Consider the following 22,768-nt stretch of genomic DNA (forward strand, 5'->3'; position numbering starts at 1 on the left):
GGGAGGTTGGCCACCCACTGGCCCCCGGTCCAAAGCAGATTTACGACTTTGTCGCGATTGAATTATCGGCGGCAAAACGCTTTACATCGTCCGACTGTCGCCTCACCGATAATCTCGCGCTTTTCCACCCCCTCCCTGGGATCGATCGTTTTGTCAATTGAATCAAGTGGAAGTGTGAAAATAAGACGAGTGTAAATTGAATTTATGCATTTTATTACGTCGTGGATTGAGGAAATCGATGAAAGATTGAGGGGGTAAAAAAAAAATATGATTAACCTTGGTGAAGAGAAAATATGTAGCCATTGGTTATCGATGAAGATAGCCCGGAAGGTTGTGAAATAGGTGAAGACCAATCTGCTCTCTCATAGTGAAGAAGAAAAGAGATGAAAAAGCTGCAAATTGGGTACCTTCCTCTTTCCTTTTTCCACCCAGAAAGCCAACCCTCAGAGGTTTCTGTGGTAATCGAGATTCATACAGAGGAAGACTCCCACACAAAGCCAGAAGGTAAAAAATATGGGAAAAAAGTTTAACTTTGAGGTGAAAAATTAAAAGACAGAGTAGAACAGTCTCATTACTACTTGCTAAAGTATCGTGGTTGGTTCATGGATTGTTGGAAAACTGTTTAGATTTTCATCTGCAGTTGGAGAATGTTTTTGAAATTTTTTTTCGTTCTTTTTGGAATTTTTTTGATACGTCAGGTCTGAGAGAAAATATTCCTCCTGTGCGGATGGATTTTTATTTAGAAAAATTTGTGGTATATGAAGGGTAATTATGAGCCATCGTAATGTCATTTCTATTTTGAAAATTAAATCTCACATCTTAAACTGATTATTAATTAACGTCAATGGGTTTTCCAACATTTCCATTTCCAAAAACCGACTAATTAAATTCTATTGCTTCATCAGCGAACACCTGACGTCAGGTCTCATCACCCCCATCGTAAATGACTCTAGAAAAAATCCTTAAAACGACTAAATGTCCAAAATTGACCTTAAAATAAGACATACCAAGGTAAGTGCTGTTGGTTATCACCCAGAATAGTTTAAGCGGATCAACCATTAAACCACATTGATCACAGCACAAAAGAACCCATCAACTTCACTTCTCCCAATGTCTCCCGAGCAACTCCCCTTTCCCACCCTCAATTACCCCCAATCACCAACGTAATTATCGTAATTTCGGTGTACGTTGACCCAGGCAATATCCACCGTATTACCCAGTGGATGCCAGCAGCCCAAATCAACACAAGTGTTTCACCCCAACAACTGATGTATCACTGGTACCACCAGACCATCCGGCCACCATCAACACAAACTCCAAAGTCCCGAATGCCCATTCACACTTTATCCCACTCCTCTCACTCACTTGTTTCAAACTTTAGTCAATGATAAAAATTCATTGTTTAAACTTCAACCCCTGTTAAACAAGTGTCTCACTGTTAATGAAACACTGATACCTCGTCACCTGTCATTGACGTGTGTTTATCGCAAACGGATGTAACGGAATGAGCATTCAATGTCGACTGGAGGAGGGGATTGAAAAAAAAAAAAATACTAAAATAGGGGGGATGAAAAAAAAAAAATCACTCCAATTGCATGAACAAGTGGGGTAAAAGAGTTGGGGTGGGTGGGGAATATACCGGTGATGTTGAATGGTTGTGAGTGGAGAAAGGGCAACAGCACACACGAGAGATCGGTGAGCCTTGGACCCGTTTAGCTGGAGCACAACAGAGGAACAAACGGTGGCGGGCGTTGGGGTGAATCTACGATGGGTATGGGTGGGTAGAGGGAGAGATGGTTGTGTGAGAGGGATGTAGGAGTAGAGAACGCCATTTGCGCAGACGCGACAAATCAGTCGGAGGCGCACAATCCACCCCTCAGTCAATATACTGTGTCACCACGCGGTGGGACAGTGTTATGGGATATATATGGGGGGTGGAGGGAGAGGGAGAAGGGGGGCTGGGAAAAGGTGACACTGAAGCGGATGGGGAAAGGGGTCTGGTTAACTGACCAGAGGTGTACGGACAATATTGCGGGGGTGTAAATAAGAAGGCGAGGGGGGTAGGGGATGAGGGTTTTTTTTCGCGGAAATGTTTTTGAGAGGAAAAATCGTAGGTTAATTTTGCAGAGGGTTTGAGTGGATTTTTTTTAGGGGTAAAACATTGTTTGGGGTGGGGATGTAATAATAATGGAGCAATCTTAGTAATAATTACCCAGCTCGTTGCGAATTATTTACAAAGTGTTACGGATTTTTTATAAAATATAAATTTAAAAAATATGTAAATATAACAATAATTCACAGTGAGTCACATAATTTGTGGGAACCAGACCCCGGTTGTCCTCACTACTAATAATTCTGGATTTCCCGAAAAGCTCGGATTTAATATAAAAAAAAAAAATTTTAAAAAACCACTGAATTCCAGTAGATAACCAACGAGAAAATGTATATTGGTGGTTTTGGCTCGTGGAAAGAATTACTGACAGAGGGTAAAAAATTCTTATCGCGATGAAACACTGCAGACTATAGGTTACCACCACTCCCGGAAAATTTTCTAGCCACTGCAAATGACTTTTCCGTATTCCACTTCTCTTTGGTTTATCATATGAGAGGGGCTTTCGGTCTTTGTCAAAGCTCGTTGAGTCATGTTTCTCGCATGACTGGCAGAAATTGGTGTTTGTACTTTGTGCTAGTCAGGATGACAGCTAAGTGGTATTAAATGCACCACATGAAATATCCAGGCAATAGACCACAAGATATTAGAGTTTAGTTTATTACATATTCATAGGGGGAGAGGGAGGGAGTGACTCGGTTGTCATTAGCGACAGTTCCCGGGATGTGTTGGGCTCTGTGAGTGGAATTCGGGGGGCGGGGGGGATGAGGGGGTTAATAAGGGATATTAGGGATATTATACAGAATGTAGAATGCGATGACTGGGGCTGATCGAGTGCAGCGGAAAATCTGAATATTATTCAGAGAGTTATAGTTGGGTAGGCGAGAGAGAGAATTTAAATAATATAATTTGTATTTAAATAATAAATTCGTGGAATTTTAAATTATTTTGTAAAGTTAAATTTTGGATAAGTTAATTCTTAGTGAGATGTTTTTTGTTGTGGAGTTGATCAAAATTGAATGTCACAGTCGAAAGTTTAATTTATAAATTAAGATGAGTTGAACAGAATATTAAGTTGTGAAATGTAGAAATATTTTTCTAATAATTAAATAAACTATTCGATTATGGGGAAAGATAGATTACCAATAAATTGGGTAAAATTGCCAGTGTTACGAGAGAAGATACAATTCGCTGTCTGTGAAAAAAATCTAATACCGTTGAATTTCAATTTTTGATAAAATTTTTCCATAAATCCGGAAAACCACATTTTTCTCCGATAAAATAACTCTCAATGCACCTTTTCTCACCGCGTTAGCTGGGAAATTTATATGCAGACGGGTACAATTTTTATATTCAATAAAAATGTTCAATAAATTTTAGACGACAGCCATCAGTCACCTGTCACTTCTCACCCGGAAAAATTTCTGTGATTGATTGAAGACATCCGAGAGAAAAAAAAGGGTGCGGAAGGCAACGAGAACTCTATTGCCAGAGTTACGCACCAGTTTCCTATTGGGATTTCACCATGACAACGTGAACTATATCGATAAGTACTCTCTGTTACGATTTAAAGACTTCAAACTGCACTTTTCCATTTTACCGAGGCTATCGGAGTGAATGCCCGCTCTCGAGGGATCGGAAATAATTTCTGTGAGTGAGTGATGAAAGACAGTTTTACGATAAGAAAAATATCAAGGTATATCTACACTACAAATCAACGATTATCATAAATCGCAATTAATGATTCCTCCTTTGTGAACAATATATATGCGAGTAGTAAAATTGAATAAATTAAAAAATAAAACTGATAACAAATATGGAAAATTCAATTATCTCGAATATTCCAGTCGTATGAGAGATTTCAAGAACAATTAATTTTTAAATGAATTTCAACTTCAAAATATCGAAAATTCAACGGTAATTACTATCGATTATCTTATAATGATTACAAAAACCCGTCGGATGCTCAATTCCATTAAAATAATTATTGAATTGTCAATAAATTCTCACACAGCGAATATTGTTATTAAAAATTTCCCTTCTAAAAAAATATCTGTACATTCCACTGCTAAATCAACGAGTAATTGTTACCGGGAATTTCTCTTCCTCCAACAAATAGAAAGAAAAAAATACCGAAAAATAAATAACACTTTCCGATGATTCCATAAATTTTCCAATTTGTTTACAATCACTTTCCCCACCCGACCTATCCCTCCGCAATTCAAATAATTCACCAAAAATATCAATCACACTTGATGAACTGAATTTCCAAAGCCATCAGTTACACAACACCCGAAAAACAACTTCCACACCGTCAAAAACTATTTACACAGTACCACAGCGGCATTAAGTATTTTCCTGCAATGTTTTGTCAAGTAGTATTTGCGTAAATGTTTAAGGGCTCCCCCGTGAAATATGTCAAAAGCATACCCAGTATGCAAACGTAACTCGTTTAATGTCATGTGAAATTCACTGAATTTATGACCCTGTGTCATATATTTCTCGGTATTTCAGTCTCTCCCTGGTTTCATCCGCCAACTCATCCCCTCGATTAATCCACAACCTGTCAACAGGAGTTTACGCCGGACCCTCATGGGTGGTGCATCGTTAATGAACAATGTCAAAATAGTGTTTCCATAATTAGCAAGAAATTAATTATTCAAAGTGGAGTAATCATGGTTGCGTCGACGTGCGTCAGATTTTAAAATAGTCCAGTGAGTGAATGAGGTAAATGGACATTGGAGGGAAAAGTTTACGTGTCTCGGTCGTGGAAAATTGTCTGGACAATTTAGTCGCTGGTTGTCTAGACTTTTTGGAAATTACAGAAGAGCAATTGCCCATAAAATTAGTCACAGAGACTAAATTGAAAAATTATTCTGTTAATAGAATTTATGTTGTTTTACTACGCGAAGAAAAAACTTCTTGATTATATCTGAAAATATTATTTGCCTCTAAATTTTCAACTAAACATGTTAACAATTCTTTATCACCACTGATAGGGAAACAATACTGATTTCCCTCAGGTGTAATCAGTACATCCAGAAAAATCTAATGCTCAATTACACCCGACAAATCGTCTTTTACGATTCCCAAAAACTACTTTACGATTCACTCCGACATCGTAAATGACATTTAGATAATCGTAATTTACGGTGAATTCGTTCGTTCAACTTCAATCGTAAAATATCTTTGAGAAATCGTAAAATGCGATTTGTTAAGGGCAACTTACGTTAGGGTTTCTGTGTGCCCAGGCACGAGTTCGCTAATGAGTTTTCCTACTTTATCCCACGAGTGTGAAAAATGGTGTAAACATCGTAAAATCAAATAAATTTGTGCACATTACCCCCTCCCCCAAATAAATAAAAATAAAAAAAAACTATCGTCCGACGCACGAACAGAAATGAAATCGTGATCAGAACCGCGAATGGGGGTCTCTGTGTTCATGATCATCATGTACCACATGGGCATTCCTCGTCCGTGGTTTTACCCTTTCTCCCTTGCCATCATTCGAGCCCTCCAGAGCAGTCGTCAAGGACCGATCGAAATGCAGTTTGGATTTGTTCCCATTGGCCTAAACGGATTGCATTCGATTCAGGGATACGCAAACAAGTGGGTTTAGGAAACCAGTGGAGATGGAATTGAGCGTGAGCTTGCTCTCCAGGGTGAATACTCGAGTAATGCTGCAAATCCTGGCAAATGAGATAAGGAACGATCGAAGGGATTCCCCAGTGTAATTCATGTCATTTGGGTATATGCCCGGTATCTTTGAGAGTCAATAGTCAGTGAGGTTATTTCATCAAATGTGGAAGGGGATCGAGATGTGGTGCAGAAACATGACGTAATCGAATACAAACAGGGTAAAAAAATAATTTGTCAAGTGGGGTTGGTAATTAGAAGGTAATTTAGTTGATATTAGGATGAGTTGAGGAAATATTTGTGGGGAAATGGAATTGAAAAATACGATATGTTATTAATTTTTAAATCATTGAAAGGGGAAATTAATGAAATACCTGATTTTTCAATGAGGAAATTTCTTGAAATTTCCCTTTCAACTGAAATATTTATAGGAAAAATTTGGGTAATTATTTTTATCAAATTATTCTATATTGTTCTCTCAGTATCTTCAGTCACCCACGTTATCGTCCCTCTGTTACCACCAATGAACAACTTTTTCACTTGATTTTATCACCTCGTATGTCGCGTCCCGCACTTTTGTTCCTCAGATTTAATATTATATATTTCTCACCGTTTATTTCCTTTCCAAGTATTTTTCAACGCTTCCAGAATGGTAAACCTACTTTGCTTGAGTCGAGACAAGTTTGAAGTAAAAATGTAAGTTTTCAACGAGCGTTATATTTTCTTTAGAAGGCCGGCGAAACCCCGATGAAAGTTGGAGAAAACTAAAAGCGAATGGTTGGCAGGAGTTGGGTAATTCTGACGTGTTTTACTCTTCCCTCCCTCTTTCTCTCTCCCACAGACGTTTTTATCACCTTGCGTTTCATGACAATGAAGACGTCGTAATTCGTCAGAGACATTTCACACGCATCCAGTGAAATATTTAGTAAAAATTACTAGAGGTTCCGGGTTCCGTAATTTTTGTCCGGATTTAATGGGAAAAATTGCGATATTGTCAAATAAATTTAGCTAATCACTTCCGTAATCACCATGTCACCTTGAGATTCGTAATTTTTACGAAATATTTCTCTCCCTGTGATGGAGATGCGGGTGAAATTGTTGCTGGTCCAGATTTCATTTCTCATTGTTTATGATACTTGAATGTCAGTGAGTGATACAGCACATGGGTTATTCATATACGATGGGACCTTGTCACACCATGATCATGATGGACAGTGGCATGTACAACTAAGCGAAACAGTTATGTATCGTCGGAGGGGAAATGATAGCGTGATCACGATGTTTAATTGATATTTGAGATAGTACCGCGGTAGAGTCGTGTCATGTTTATTAGATCAGAGTGACACTTTGTAATTTGTTTTCGGGGCTGAGTTTAAAGTTGCCTTTGCCATGCGTTGGAGACTATTAGAGTCCTCTCGTATTCTAATGGAATTAAAGCATCTAATGCTGTTTTCCTGTTTGTTAATAGGAGAGAGATGGAATAAAAAAAATAAAACATTGTAATGCCTAAGTTTCTATTCAGTGAGAGAACAATTTTTTTTCCCTTCAAACAAACTTTCAAAAATTCTCCAGAGAGAAATTTTTGAGAATAATGGCACATGCGGAATGTGAGGGGCAGGAAAAAAAAATTTGATGTAAAATATTGCTGATTTTGTTGGTATTTTTTTCCAATTGAATACACGACGATTTGATGAATATTTTCGATGAATTAAACATGTGTTAACGCGACATTATTCACTCAATTCACATGAATTATTTAATCCGCAAAATTGGTTTTATTTAATCATCCGCTTGCTCGACTTGAACAAAGGATTTGGACAATTTGAATATTATTTTATTGAATGGATGTGATTAATCCCATAGAATTGATTGTAACATAACAAGGCGTGATAACATTATAATAATAAATTGGATAACTGAATGATTCGATAAATAAAATTCGCCTATTCTTCAAAATTTTAAGTCTCGAATAGGAAAGAACTTCTCTTCGAAATAACCTCATAATAAAACTTTCAAATAAATATTTATCCCAAATATCCTCCAACGACAATCGACATCCGAAAACTTCGTGTGACACTGCGAAAGCCAGAGCAACAAAATAAGGTATAAAAATAAAAAAAAAAAAGCTATACACAGAATAAAAAGTATTAAACTAAAAACTATTCCAATAGTCTGAGGTCGTAAACAAAACTCGTGTATTACATATACTCTGTACCAACACATATTTGCTATCTCATGAAACTTGGAGACTTTGTGGCATTTTACTTCGTCCGAATTGTCTCTGGGGGCTTCCGGTCTGTATAGAAAATGCCCCTCAACGTATATAAAGGACCACGAAAAGCTGGACTAGTGTTAACGTTACTGAATTTATCGGTTTCCATGTCAATGAGCCAAGGAGATCCGATGATCACTGGACGTTTTGGTTAACAGGCGACTTATTCAAACGGAAGAGACCGATGGGACCTCGTCAAATATTGGACACTGTCTCCACTTCTAGTTCAGCCAATTGAATATTGATACGATTACGCGGGAAAAAAAATCACTCGCGAATAACTATTGGAGATTGAAAAAATGCAAAATTTCTGGATTTTTAACAGCAAAAAAACTGATCAAAATACGAGTCAAAAAAAAAATTCAGAATTCAATTGAACGACCAAATTATAAACAAAATATATCTTGGAATGTCTTTCCAAAATTTCAGAAGAATCTTTCGCAGGTTATAATGCAATGAGAACATGAGAAAATTGGAGAAGATCTTGGGAAAAATAAAGTGCATTAAAAGCCACATATTCGATGCAGTTTTGAAATTCAAATATTTATTTAGTGAACTAGACTTGAGTGATTCCCTCGTGAACTTCATACAAACATTAATTATGATACTGTGGAGGGCTTTGACGTTATTGATGGAGCTATTTATTTTGTATGAGGGCCCGTTGGCTGACCGCAATTTACACCGCAGGGTACACCCCATACGTACGTGATGAAGTTTAGTCAGAAATGAATCATTTGAATAGTGATACTTCATTGATCAAGTGCCCATAGACGAAATAATGTCGAACGAGGCAATATCGACGAGCCCTTTCCCTTTACAAACATCAAATCTCCAAAAAAATCGCTTCAACAATTTGTCTAATCAAATTATTGAAATATACCATTTATTTCAATTAAATTAATTAAACTTGAGAGGAAATAAACCGATCAAGAAGAGAAACTGAATTTTTTAAGGAAATTTCTCCCGAATATGTCCCAATTGTTGAAAAAAAATTACGAGTTAAAAAATGTCTATGAATTTTTTAAAAATCAATTATTACAATTACCCATGATGGTAATTGTCAACAGCAATCGTACCACGCTGATTTCCGAGTTCATCCGAAAACCAATCCCATCACCATATGCCAATAAAAATCAGTATCACGTAGAGCCCAATGGTAATATTGACTGTTATGAAACGAATTCCCCAACGCAAATTGATGGTACGTGCTATGCATTTGGGTGCACTCCCATGAGTACACCCGAACCCGACACATTAACGACAACATATCAGAATCGATTAATTGAAACATACAACTGTGAACAAATGAAAATAAACGATAATGCAGAGCCACCGTTCTCCACCGTCTAATGTGACAAGAGTATCGTCAATCTTGTGAAAATATTCCAAAGAATGAGACTATTTCATTTTGACCAAATAAACTTGACGATTAATCCCCCTCTCCCTCTTCGAAAGAGTGAAAACTTTATTGAATAGGGGGAGAGCTGATGTTATCGGTGGCGTAATCGAAAGATTTTAATTAAAAACTGGGGATATCATCTGGAGCATCGAATAATTCAGCAGAAATGCATCAATAAACGAGTTGATCGATATTGAACTCCAGTTTCAATTTTGTATTATCAGGACATATGAAGGATGAATTTACAATGCAGAGGGAGATTAATACTTTTTTACGTTTTTTGAAGGAGCAGAAATTTTTTTTTTTGGAACATTAGAGGATTTTGTCGAAATGATGTTTTTAAAATGGAAAAGTTTAGCAGAAAAACCAGACAAATCCCTTGAATTGAAACAAATGTGGAGAATAGGGTTTTTTTTTGTTTGAATTGTTTACAAAATAAAATTCTACTATCTGGGAAAATTGGAAAATTTCATTTGAATTAGGGAAACCTCCCTTGAATAAACCAAGGATTCATTTGCTTTTAACAAGTGGTAATTTCATTCCAATAAACTACTGGTCTCGGTGTATTATTCAAAGTGTAGCAGTAGTCAAAGTTCAAAAGGATTCTAGAATCAATGGTAAATGTGGTAACACTCGATAGTTCTATTGAAACAGAATCGTACTGATAATCTCGAAGTTGTGAGTTTAACACCGGCTTGGGCGTTATTTACTGGATTAGCCAGTGTTCAGGATTTGTATTATAGAATCGATAGTGTCTGGTGCATAAAATTGCATTAGCCACAATATCGTGAAGATATTTTTGCTGATAAATTATCAAAAGCATATTCAAAGTCTGTGAAGTGTAGAAGTCCCCCCCCCCCCCTTTATTCGGTTTCTTCCTTAGTCTCTCTCTCTCAAGTTTTCACTTTTTCAATAATTTTTACAGGAGTCATTGAACTGAACAGTGAGGACATTCCATGAAATTACATGAAAATGTTAATCGTTAAAAATTTTTTAAGCCCCTTATCGAAAATTTAAGTTTAAATATTTCAACTGTCTATCACAAATTGTTAAAAAGTCAAGTATTTTCAACACTTCAGCACATTTTCTTCCTCCCTGAATTTTATATCGTTAGATCTCTTAAAAATTCTGACATTAAATCGTAAAAAGTGAAATTCACGTCGTAACCGTTCGGTTTAAATGGATCAAACTTAAAAACTTTCCGGTATGTTCTTCGATTACTACACGCACTGAACGAGCCAATAAAAATTACGTCTCCTTTCCGTAATTCCGTAGCGAAATGTCCTTTTGGCAAATTTTACAGCAATGTCCTGCAACTTTACCCAAATCACTGATTTTTTCCAGAACATTCCGTCACTTCAATTTTCCGTGTCATGAAATTTCATGACATCTCAACCCCTAAATGCTATTCACTTCCACTATCCTCAAAATTAATTCCCAACTGTCCCCAAAATCATCATTTTTCCACCGCCTCCATCTCCTCCTCTACACCCTAAACATCAACCATTCAAAAATGTTTATCCAAAAAAATCAAATTAAATCACTAACATTAACCATCATCCCCCCCTCATGCAGAAACCCAAGTGTCCAAGTTTGTTTCCTTCATAATACAGTTGGCCGATCAAAGCATCCCCCTGATGCTGATTCTCCCTCCATAAATACCCACCAAAGCTCCCCACAAAATCATTCCAAGAGTTGTACTACTCCTTATGAACCTAAAAGGACCTAAAAGACTGCCGCAGATGTACTAACTGGCACTCCTGACTACTCGTGAAATATTCGGCTCACTGAATAATTTCACCACCCAAGGAGCCAACTTCATGTACAACTCTGACATGTATTTCACCCTCTCCCTCCCACCATTTTTCCCCTCATCCCTCAGACGAGAAGAAAAAAAAAAAGAAAAATACGCGGACGTATAAATGACAGAAGTAGAGGCAACTAGCTCCTGGAACACGCCTGAATGCCAGGATGACGCTGGTTGGTTTGATACCAGTGGCAGTGTGAGGGATGAGGGGGGGGGGGTGAATTATTTTGGAGTAGTAGATGTGGGGAGTATCCGGGTTTTATTCCTCGGCTTTCGTTGCACTCACTCTCGCGCTTCCCGGGTTTCATTGGAGTCTGCAAAGACCGAGCACGAGGGGGTAACTCGGGGGGAGGGGCGGGGATCGTGGGGGTGGAGTGTATACATACTCATACAAGTGTAGATAGAGCATAGATACACGTATATAGACACTCTGTGACCCCCCCGTTCTCAGGGTAGTTGCCCGACTGAACTAGTATCCACCTCGCCGCCACCGAATTTATAGGTTTCCGTGTCAATAAGCCACCGCGAGGGCGGTAAGTACGTTCGTACAGTGAATATATAGCACAAGAGCAATGAGAACGGGAATTTTTTCTATCGTCTGGGTCACGGGAAAACAAAAATGTCATTTTTTTTTCTGGGTGAGAAGATCTAGGGGGATCTGGGGGAAGGAGAGGTGGAAGAGTGCTGAGGATTTTTTTTTCTGAGGGAATTGAGATTTTTGGTTAATTAGGGAGGGGAAAGGGGGTAGGTGGATGATGATAGGGGTGAGGCTTTGGGGGAGATAGGGGAAATAATGGGACTCGGTCAAAATTCATGATCGATAGGAGGGGATTTTGAATTTTTCAGTGATCGAGAGTAGAAATGGGTTTTTGAGGTGAAAAAATATTTTGTTGGTAGTTCAGGGTGTGGGAGGGATGAGGGGGATTTTAGGGAGATAATTGTAGGGGTGGGGTTTGACTCGGAAGTTTTTCTCTTGTAGTAAAAAGAAAATTTTCAATTTGATGAAAATCTTAAAGTTGGTTTGTGAAAGAAGTTGTATAAAACAAGGAAAATTTTGCTGATTTTCTATTTTCCATGAAGAGTTTTATGAACAATAAATTTTCGAAAAGTCAGCGGAAAAAAAAATGATCCCATAACTTGAGCCCCTTCATTTTTTATGGGATATTTTGTGAAGACAAAAAAAGACACGACATGTTCGGGATTTGGATGATCTCTTGTGAAGGTATATCTCGGTGAAACGAATACCGAATGAATAAATGTAAATGTAAATTTGTGATTTTGGAAATATGGATACATGCATCCAAAAGTAAATAAGAGTATGTGGAGTTGTGATAAAGATCTGAAGAGAAGTGGAACGGTGGATATCTTGGATGCGTGGATTCAACATTGATTTCCTCGTTACATATTCCATGAGCGTGGGAGTAGACAAATATTCATGAATATATGAGGCATATTACCATTTGGGGGAGAGAGCTTTTTCAATCATCAATATGTCGGGATATAATCGATAGACTGTGGGGGAAATTCTGATGGGAGAGGCTGGATAAAATGGACTGTCTAAATTTTGAATACAAATATTCTAAAAAAAAAAAATTCTAATGCATCGAAAACGATAATTTATTTCTCCCCAGTTCAAGAAAAATTGAATTCGATTAAGGGCGAGAGAAAAAAATATATAAAATATTAAAATTCAATGGTATTTTAAATTAAATTGGATTAATCAATATTTATTGAGATTAAACCACTTTTCGCGAACATTTCTAGAATTTTTACTGACAAATCGAAATAAAATTCACAGTTCTGATGATTTGTTCTAAATAAATAAACCAAAACGTTCTGCTCTATCCCAAATATTCTCCACAAAATTTCGTTGATTGAATTTATTTTGAAAAATTTTAATGTTCAACACTGCTAAATAATTCCTGAATGAAAAACCACATGAATAAATAAATAAAATAATATGCAAATATATGATATATTCCTTACTTCCCTAGAAGAACACAAACCAGCTTTTGAAAAAAGTTACCCTGAATTTTCTAAAAGAGTATAATAATTTATTCTCCCCCCTAAAATCCATTCGTCCATCCCCACGATCATTAAGTGCCTCATCACCCCCAACTTTATCTTCCGTACGTATTACCCACCCACGAAAATAAACTCAAAATCGATTGCAACTGATCCTGGGTCAAATATACGAGTACAACACATGTACTTCAAATATTTTGCACATGTGAATTGCCTTTTGCCAGTACGTACTGTAAATTCTCGAGTGCGTTTAGCCAGGGATTAATTTTATGGTCACCCAGTTTATGGTTTTTCCAATACCCTCTCCAACTCTATATGTGTAATGGAATCCACGTCCATTGGCAAGAGTCCTCAACATAGCAAGTCCCTCACAATTTAACAGTTAACGAGAGAAATTCTCGCTAAATCCCACGCACAGTTTCAACGAATTTTAACTGATATTTGTTTACAATCGAGGATACTTGTTCCTGTTTGGAATTTTGAAATCACGTGGCCATATTGAGTTGCGATCGTTTCGATTGCCATTCGACTGTCGTAACAGCAATTTTACATTGTCCTTTGTATCGTTTTTCCGGTGATAAAAATTCTGTCGGGCGTTGAATAATTTTTTTTTCTCCCCCCGTATATTTGTCCCTTTCGTATCGTTTTTCGTTCCCATAGAATTTGAGGGAGAAATCATTGTGACAAGAAAAACTCGGGATTTTTCTCCCATTTCAAACAATAATAAATCGACATCAATTATGGTACCACGGAAATACAATAGGGTTATCGTGGATCAAGTGATGGAGATTATATTCCACGTGAAATGCTTAAGATCGATGAGTATAGGGTTGAGGGTACGGTTGTTTCACTTCTCAAAGGGCTGTCTCGGGTATTATACGGTTATTCGGATAATGGTAAATTATTCTCATTCATTATCAAGAATTTTTTCAATAAAAATTACTCGAACGTACGTGAATGTGTGCCACGAGTCATCTTGACCTCTTATCTATCCTGAAGCTTAGTAAAAATTAATGTACCATAATTAATTATTTTTTATTCAGTCTCATTGACGACGAGGTCATCAGCAACTTCATAATAATAATTAATTTATGGTTAATTTTTATTATAGCTTAGAAACATTTAATTCTGGGGGATCATAAATTTAATCCTTCGAGTCCAGTAATTTTCTTATTGTATATTCGTGAATGTTTAATAAATTGAACACTTATAAAAGGTGGGATTGAATATTCATCTACTCTCGAAAATTTATCTCAAGTGGAGAATTCTCCTGATCGATAATTTAGAATCTCATTCAATTTTCTGTTAAATTCAAATTTTCATGATTTTTCCGCCACCGAAATTCAATTCAGTTTCACTCCTCCGAAAATTTCTATCAAACTGCCCACGAAATTCCAATTTTATCCCACCACTATCGACGTTAATATGCTATTAATGTCACAGATGTAGCGAAAAATCTTTTCAATCTAAAAATTAAGGAAGGTGATGAAAAATCGGTCCGGAGATGTATCGACGGTACTACATAATTGCCAGCGTGTCCAACTCTCTCATTCCCGTCTTCCTCGAGTTTATTTGAAACCGGTAATAACATTGTATACAACTCCCAATGGGAAACTAGCTTCTTAGAAACATCCAATTTCCTCTCCTTGGCTCCTTTATAGTTCCATTGATTCGTTTTTTTCCATTTTTCAACTCAACATTTTTCTGCTTTCCCCCGTTTCAAATATTTCTACCCGGCTGGAGTCATGTACAGATACTCCGATCTTCGGGGAGAAATTACTTTTTAACTGAATATTTTTCATCGGAGAGATAACTTCCCTATGTTTTTTAAATTCCCATTTTATTTATATGTCTGCGAGTTCCTCAGTGCTTTTATCCTCAATTCTTCACTCCATTAATTAACGACTTCATTAATTTATTACCCAGAAATGAACGAATGAGGACGCTTCAGTATTGCAAAATAAATGAGGGATGAGAAATTGATTTGGCAGATAAATCACATTTCTCGGAATTTTTCTGATTTATAATAAATTCCCTGGACATCATTAATTAAAATTTAAGGTTCCCACTGATGTTTCCGATACTCGTTATTGATCTCTACCAAAAATCCAAGATATCCCCCTGAATAAAATTTTTTTCTTCCCTCATAACCCAACGAGACAGACTGTCACGAGTGGCTTTCGATGATGCCCTTCACCGTGATAAATCTAATTTATATAGTATGCATTGTGCATCATAAAAATATGACAACAGATGTAAAGTACACCCTGTGTAACGTCATGTTGTATCCTATAGATATTTTTATCCTGAGAAGAATGGCGACGCATCAGACAGTTTTTGTGAATATACGAATATCAGGAGTGAAATCCACTTTTTCCAAGTGGCAGTCCCTAGACAGCAGCTAAATTTTACCTCGTTGAATATAAATCTGAAATTCGATATTCCCCCATGTGATCGTCACGTGCACAAAATCCTCTGACAATCGCCAGCAGTGTCATCAATTTTTCAACTGAAAGTAACGCCCGAGCGATCCACCCCCTCACCCCTCCTCTCAGATATGTATTCCATCAGTCTCTTAAGCTTTTTTTTTTTCATTTGATTTCTTTATTTTCATTTTAAAATGTCTGGAGTTAAAAAAATAAAATGAAAGTGAGTAAATAGAGCTGTGCCATTCATTTCCCGAGGGGTAAGGCCATGAGAAGGGGGATCAACAGAGGGGGGGAGGGGAGTCTAGAGTATGAAAGATACAGAAAGTTCGAGGATTGGATGGAACTCGTTCGAGTGTGCAATGAATTATCGAACAATTTTCTGCATACGGAAATAGTTTGGCAAAGTATTTTGCAGTGAATAACAATTTCCAAGAGTTATTTTAATGATCGCAACAAAATAATCTACTTTTTTTCCGAATTCTTCGATAAATTAAATTTTTTTGGAGTAAAAATGAAGTTTCTGGGATTTTTTGACAAAAAATGGAAAAGGACTTCACCGAAGAGGTCAAGGGACTCCTAGATTTTTTTTTCCAATGTCTGATTAAATATTAATATTCCCTGGACAGTCTATGAGGTTCGTTAGTACTGGAAATTTAACCACAATTGATGAGAAAATTAAATTGCCCGGATGAGTTGAGTCGAGCAAAGAATGACACGCAGATTATCTCGCGAATATCTCACTAAAGACAATACAAACTACTAGAGAATATATACTTCGATGAATTCTCTTGAAACAAAATAATGAGCCCATTGTTCTCTCAATATCCCCAAAAATTAGGTGTTCACAATACAATGAGCATCATCGTCGAGCTTATCTTCGCTTACAATTCCACAACAAATTTCATTCTGTTCTATAAACTTCGTTAGAAAGGAAGGTAAGCAGATATTTATATTCACTGGAGTTTCCATTAAGTCCATCGTTAATTTACGCTCAGGATGAGCCTAAAAGAGGTTTCATTCCGGGTGTAATCCACGTCAAACGTCCACGTTTATAGAATTATCTGCACATGTTTCAGAAATAATCAAACGAACAGCGTTTCTCCCCAAATTGTTCAATTACCGTACCAACGACTTCTACATTTCAATTAATTGAAGGTCCTTCATAATAAAACTATACAAAAATTCTTTTGAATATCTGAAAATAATTTTTTCGTCAGTGAATTCACGACTATTTTTGCCCGATAAAAAATTCTGCATTGAAGCATAAAACAAATAAAATTGTAAAGTTTTTTGACCTGATGGAATAATAACATTCAATTTTCTATTCTCCCTCTGCAAAACCATAAATATTTACCCAAAATTTAATCAACTTTCCCAACTGCCCGAAATTAACGATCGATTCTCCACAATGATTCACCATGTCAAAGATTTAATTCCCCCCTCCAATTTCCAAAAGACCCAACAACTCCCCCAAAATAACTAGACTCCATTAATATTTTTTTTTCCTCCTCCCACCCCAAAATTGCTGCGTATAAAGCTCAGTGAACATGAACACCAAGAGGTTAAGTGGAAAGTTATCTTTGGTCCGTTGAATTCCAACCGTTGGAACTTCGAATTTCCGAAATTTCATAGCCAAGAATATATGGGTTGTGGGGGGGTTTATAGTATATAACGATAGCATAGGAAACTCAGACAGAAAATGACACCAACAACGAAAGTTTCTTCCATGAAACTCGTAATTCCCGGGGAGCAGAGTAAATCCAGTTCGTCGAGGAATTAGCACAAATCCCAGGGGAGGTGTCCGTGTTACGGGAAAATTTTCAATGTGAAAGTGACTCACGAGCTTGTGCGCAATTCACCCTACCACTTCTTCAATTTTTTTTTGTACTGTTTATACAGCAATAGAAACAGGGATGCATATATTCTCTAATGAATTTCCATCAATTTTTTTTTCCCTCATCTCAGTGCAATTTTCTCGCTGGCTGTATTGAGGGACAGTTGATAACAAGTTAGAAAATTTAATTCAAAATAAATGAGGAAAAATTACGAGGAAATTCAATTTTCAGAGGGAAAAATCGATGGGAATTCAATTACTGGAGATTTCTTCTTTGCGTATAATGATGGTATCGATAATGCAGAATCTTCGAAGATAAGATATTATGAAATGTTTATGGGCAGCGAGCGAATGCCTGAATTTTATATCCTTTGCAGCCATTTTTCAGACACTAAAAAATCTCTGGATAAACTGGAATTTTTAGAAAATTTTAAATATGAATAACGACAAGAGATAAATTTCTGTATTCAGAGGATTCTTAACGTTTGAAAAATGCCCACAAAAGGTTACGAAATTAAAAAACCGGCAGATAAGTGAATGAATAAATAAAATTCATTAAACCCTCCCCTACCCCTAATTTTCTTCAAAAATTGCGCAAAAAATTCGCCCATTTCCCTTCAATAACTAATGAAAAAGATCTGGACAATCCCATTTGCCGCAAAAAAATGAATTGAAATCAACTATTGAAGCCCGTCTCATCGGCCATAACGATGGTCTCAATAATTCACCGGAATTCCCTAGTAGTCTAGGAACTTTAATCAATAATTCATGGGATTTTGTATTCCCCGGAGAAGAATCACAAGGATGGTCTAAAAGTGCACACGACGCACATATTGGAACAAAAACCAAGTCCACACATGGACCTGGCCAACTGCAGTATTAAAAAAGTACCGAGTACATGACTCCACATTACATAAGAGAAGCGCGAGTATGGAGTGTAAAAAGAGGAAAAAAAAAAACTACGAGAAAAATGCACTAACCTGAATTTGGCTGGCCGTTGCTATTTGGTCGAGCAGATGGGGCACCGTCTCTGGCTTCAACTTCCAGGGCGTAAGCCCCTTGTTTTTCTCGATCGAACACTATCTTTGTAAATATCTCGCCTGTTTCACGATTTATCTCGAAGTAGTCCTTTCCCTCGTTTCTACTACTGTTGACGACGTAGTAGGTGACCTGAAATGAAAATATATTTTTTATTCTGTATTTATTCGCCAATATCGATGAGGAGGTATATGTATTTTACAGATTGGGCCAACTTTATTTGCGTTCGATCAACCAGTTCAGGGGATTGTGCACCATTAATGCTATGCACACTGCCCTGGGAATTTCATTTTTCAAATCATTTTTTTTCCATCGAATATGTCGATTCAGGTAATAGCTGGAGAGGATATGAAATTGGTTGAATTGGACGTTTTTTGGTTAGTTATTTGAATCGACAGTGGATTCCATCAAACGATTTTGATAAATTGAAATGACCTCTCGACTCAGTTGCATGTAATCCATCTCCAAATATATCAGAACCACTTTATTTTTGCAATTTTTTAATTTATTCGCGTCATAAAAAGGTTGAATCGAGCATATTTTATCATTAGTATGTGCTTCTAATCCTGTGCACTTAACCTCGTATAAATAACGAAAAAGTTTTGACTGAAATATCCCTGAAGGGGTTTATCATAGAGGATTGTGGATGAAAAATGGCTTCATGTGCCATAATTTTACCAATTCACTACATTTCCAGTCTTTTTCCCTGTTCACTCACTGTCGATTTACTTTGCCATGAAATCCGCCATGTTCGCTTAGTGACTCATGTATTTTTTTCATAATTAATTGTCCATGAGTTCTCTTCGTTTTTTCCCAGTGCATTCTCCCCTCATCAATTTTTTTAATAAAAAATATACCTGATTGTTTGGAGATGTTCCATCCTTGTCTATGGCGTTGACCTGGGTGACCATGCTACCGATAGGCTCTCCCTCAAGAACAGTCTCCTGCTCACCCTCAGTGAACAGTGGTATCTCATCGTTGACATCCTCTAAGACAATAGAGACTGTCGCCTCAGACGCCAGTTGTTGAGCACCATTATTCTGCGTGATAAAACAGTAAACAAATAGGTTAGTTGGTGAGTAAATATTGGAAGGAGCAGGGTCTTTATGAGGATTATGGGAGAACAAATATCCTGGCGATGTTGATGTTTCCCGGAGAATCAACAGACGTAAAAACTGCCCTTTGACATGAGAGGATGAGCCAATTAGGGACAATTCTACTACAATAATGGAATGGCAATCAATTATAACCTGGACTGGACGTGAATGTCATTCAGAAGTGGAAGAGAATTTTTAGCAATTGAATTTTCATCAGTTTTAATCAACACTGGAAATAAATGTCGATTAAATGGTATGAAATTGTCAGAGGTAACGAATTCTCGATTCACTCCAATTTACACTTTCCAAGTCCAATTTATGATTAAGGGGAGAATACAATTGTTTAAGGGGTTTTTAGAATTCTTACCGAATAATCAAAGAGTAAATCAAATGAATAACACTAATTTTGTGAATAGAGTGGACTCTACATTTAATTTACACAATTCGAGATAAATTTCACGAGTTATTTAAGTATTTACGGAGTACGAGCGAATTGAAAACCATTAATGTCTACAATTTTAAAATTTTGATACGTTCGCGACCGCGGCTTAACGCGTACTGTCCCCAACAGGCCCCAGAGTTGAGTTCCCCTACCATCAAAACATCACTGCGCGCAATCTTTGTTTTCGTTTGAATTGGAAACCGTAAACACTACAGTGTACCGTCTAATGTTGACATTTCGTGGCTTTGAAATTCCAATTCCGCGGTAATATTTCGGTCTTAAAATATTACAATATATTCCTGATATTCTGAAGATGATTAGACTGAATAATCTTGCTTCTCAGAATAATTATATATTTTATTCTACAACGAAAAAATACCATGGAAAAACGTAATGAAGTAAAAATAAAAAATGAGATAAAATGTTCATTACTCCTAATAAAAAATTATTTTCATCTCCTCAATTTCCATAAACTACCCCCAAACTTACCTCCACACGTATCGTCAAATTGTACTCCTTTATGCTCTCATAATCCAGGGGATGATTAACTTTTATATCAGCCCAAGTAACATTATCCCTTGATAAAGTTTCCGATCGTTGTTGAAGGTAAAAAGTATGAAACTTGTTGGTCTGTGCAGTGGAGCCCGGCATTAAGTGGTAAAAAACCGTGGGATTATTTTCAATTCCCGAGCTGTGAGGGCATACAAAAAATCATATTAGTAACGAGCTCCTGGTGTGTGGCCCAATAATCTCTCATTTTCCAATCAATACTTTGTTGGGCCCTCGTGAAAAAAAAGGAAAAAAAAATATATACGGAAACAGAAACGAGAACGAAAATTTTCCCCTAGGGTATTCAGGTTATACCGTACAAAACTATGAGTATCATAACGGCTTTAACGAAAGATTCCATGCGAAACACGTCATAATGAAAAACTTATTTTACCAAAAAATCCTTCTAGTAATAATATAATAATGGATAACACATCTAATTTAATGAATTTACCTAGCGCACACGTCGCAACTCACTACTCAATTTATTCAATCAACTTTATTATTTTTAAATAATTCCCCATTAAAAATCATTTTAGACAAATATGAACCTTCGACTATGATTTTAAAATGCCTCCATATCGTCTCGTTGTCGTTTCTTTCCTCCTTAATTGCTGTTCTCCCTCCCAGCACTCATTATCATCATACTACATATCGTCGTGACTCTAGAAGTGAAATCTCTCTACCTAATTGATTAAAAAAAAAACTCGCAGGCGGCATGATCACTTAATCAATCCAATGCGTGTTCTATCGTCACCACTACTCAATCCCACCATTTGTTCCTCCAAATGAACCGATTCTCCCATATTTCCTCCACCGTTTGCCCGTGAATTTCCATAACTCCCATTTCAGTGTATCCTCCCAGCGTGTTATTCCATCAAAAATCATTGGAATTTATTCACTCTGTATTGATTAAAAAATAAAAAAAACGAACACAGCGCACAGCGAACGCCGGTGGATCCTCCATTTGTCAATTAACTAATTCCTTTTTTTTGCAAATTTACTCGAGCAATTTCCCCCAAAATTTTGATTGAATTGCCAGGAAGGACCGAATTCATGAAATATATTCTCACGCCGATGAATATTCGCCACTCGGCCGTTATTTATTTATCATCCTGCAAACGTTCGGTGAACGCTCGTGTTCGGCATGTAACCGACCGTGTCAAAATGCTTTTCGTGTTTAAGTACATGTGTCAATCGTGTGTGATGTTAGTCGCTCAAGCGTGACGTCACCGGTATGACTTATGCAATTTGTGCGCGTACGTGTGTACATCTATCGTAAATATATATATTGATATATATCTACTGAAAATTAATTAATATTATCCAGTACCAGTGGACTTTCCCCAGCTCTCGGTACTCCCAAACCCGGGGAGCGTGATCGAGCGGAGGGGAATGCTTTCCCCTCCCCTCCGCACGTGGAGGGGATAATCTCTAGCTCATCGCTCGAGAAATTCAGAGCCCCAGGTACCAACAGCTGGGGAGTGTCAACTGTTACATATATTCACGTGGAAATAAGCGGAGGTGGAGAAGAAGTTCCCTTGGCTAGTCAGAATTCATTTATTTATCAACGGGATATTCAGCACGGAGGACAGATGAGAGAAGACCATAGACCCACAGCTTTATTTTCGAACGTCTTGTTCTGTGCTTCGGAAAAATGAAAACGATTTTTTTTTCTAGTTTTAGTTGTCTGTGCCGCGATTTTGTGATTGCACGGAGTTAATTTCACGTGTGTTTCATAGTCTCTTGTGCGCGTGATATTAATAGGCATCTCGTGACTGTCCTTTACTCATCCCCACTAATTGTTGAAGGATTTATGTGGCACAGGGGAAGAAATTCTCGAAAATGAACAAAAAAACCGAGAAATCAAATTTTTTATCGAGTTCAGAAAATACTCGTTCTGCCCCATTTATTTTTGTTATGTGACAACTACTGGGGCCACAGGTTTTTTAAATTCTCAATGAAAAATGACTGGACTTTGTGATGGCAATTTTCAAAAATTCCTCCCCTGCTTGTTTTTTATTTCCTTTTCATTAAAAAAATATTCTTTTTCATTTTTTGTGTTTAATACTCGTGTAAAGGTGTCTCAGTCTGAGTAATGTATTATTAAAAAATATTGCTCGTCCGTAA

General features: G+C 37.0%; 1 protein-coding gene across 8 annotated transcripts in view; it reads right to left on the bottom strand.

Annotated features, from left to right (window-relative positions):
• The window catches only part of LOC135166262 (neural-cadherin), a 113,829-nt gene that overhangs the window by 52,886 nt on the left and 38,175 nt on the right, over positions 1 to 22,768 (bottom strand). For 7 of the 8 annotated variants that reach the window (XM_064128361.1, XM_064128364.1, XM_064128359.1 and 4 more), the window contains 3 exons: positions 20,579 to 20,780; positions 19,408 to 19,590; positions 18,493 to 18,682 (listed from right to left, as the gene is read on the bottom strand). In XM_064128361.1, coding sequence (XP_063984431.1) covers positions 18,493 to 18,682; positions 19,408 to 19,590; positions 20,579 to 20,780 — 575 coding nt within the window. Of the gene's footprint in view, positions 1 to 1,007; positions 1,151 to 18,492; positions 18,683 to 19,407; positions 19,591 to 20,578; positions 20,781 to 22,768 lie in introns of those variants that run through there. The other variant, XM_064128366.1, reaches the window with a different exon arrangement.

Source organism: Diachasmimorpha longicaudata, chromosome 9 (assembly GCF_034640455.1).
Source record: "Diachasmimorpha longicaudata isolate KC_UGA_2023 chromosome 9, iyDiaLong2, whole genome shotgun sequence".
Lineage (NCBI taxonomy): Eukaryota > Metazoa > Arthropoda > Insecta > Hymenoptera > Braconidae > Diachasmimorpha > Diachasmimorpha longicaudata.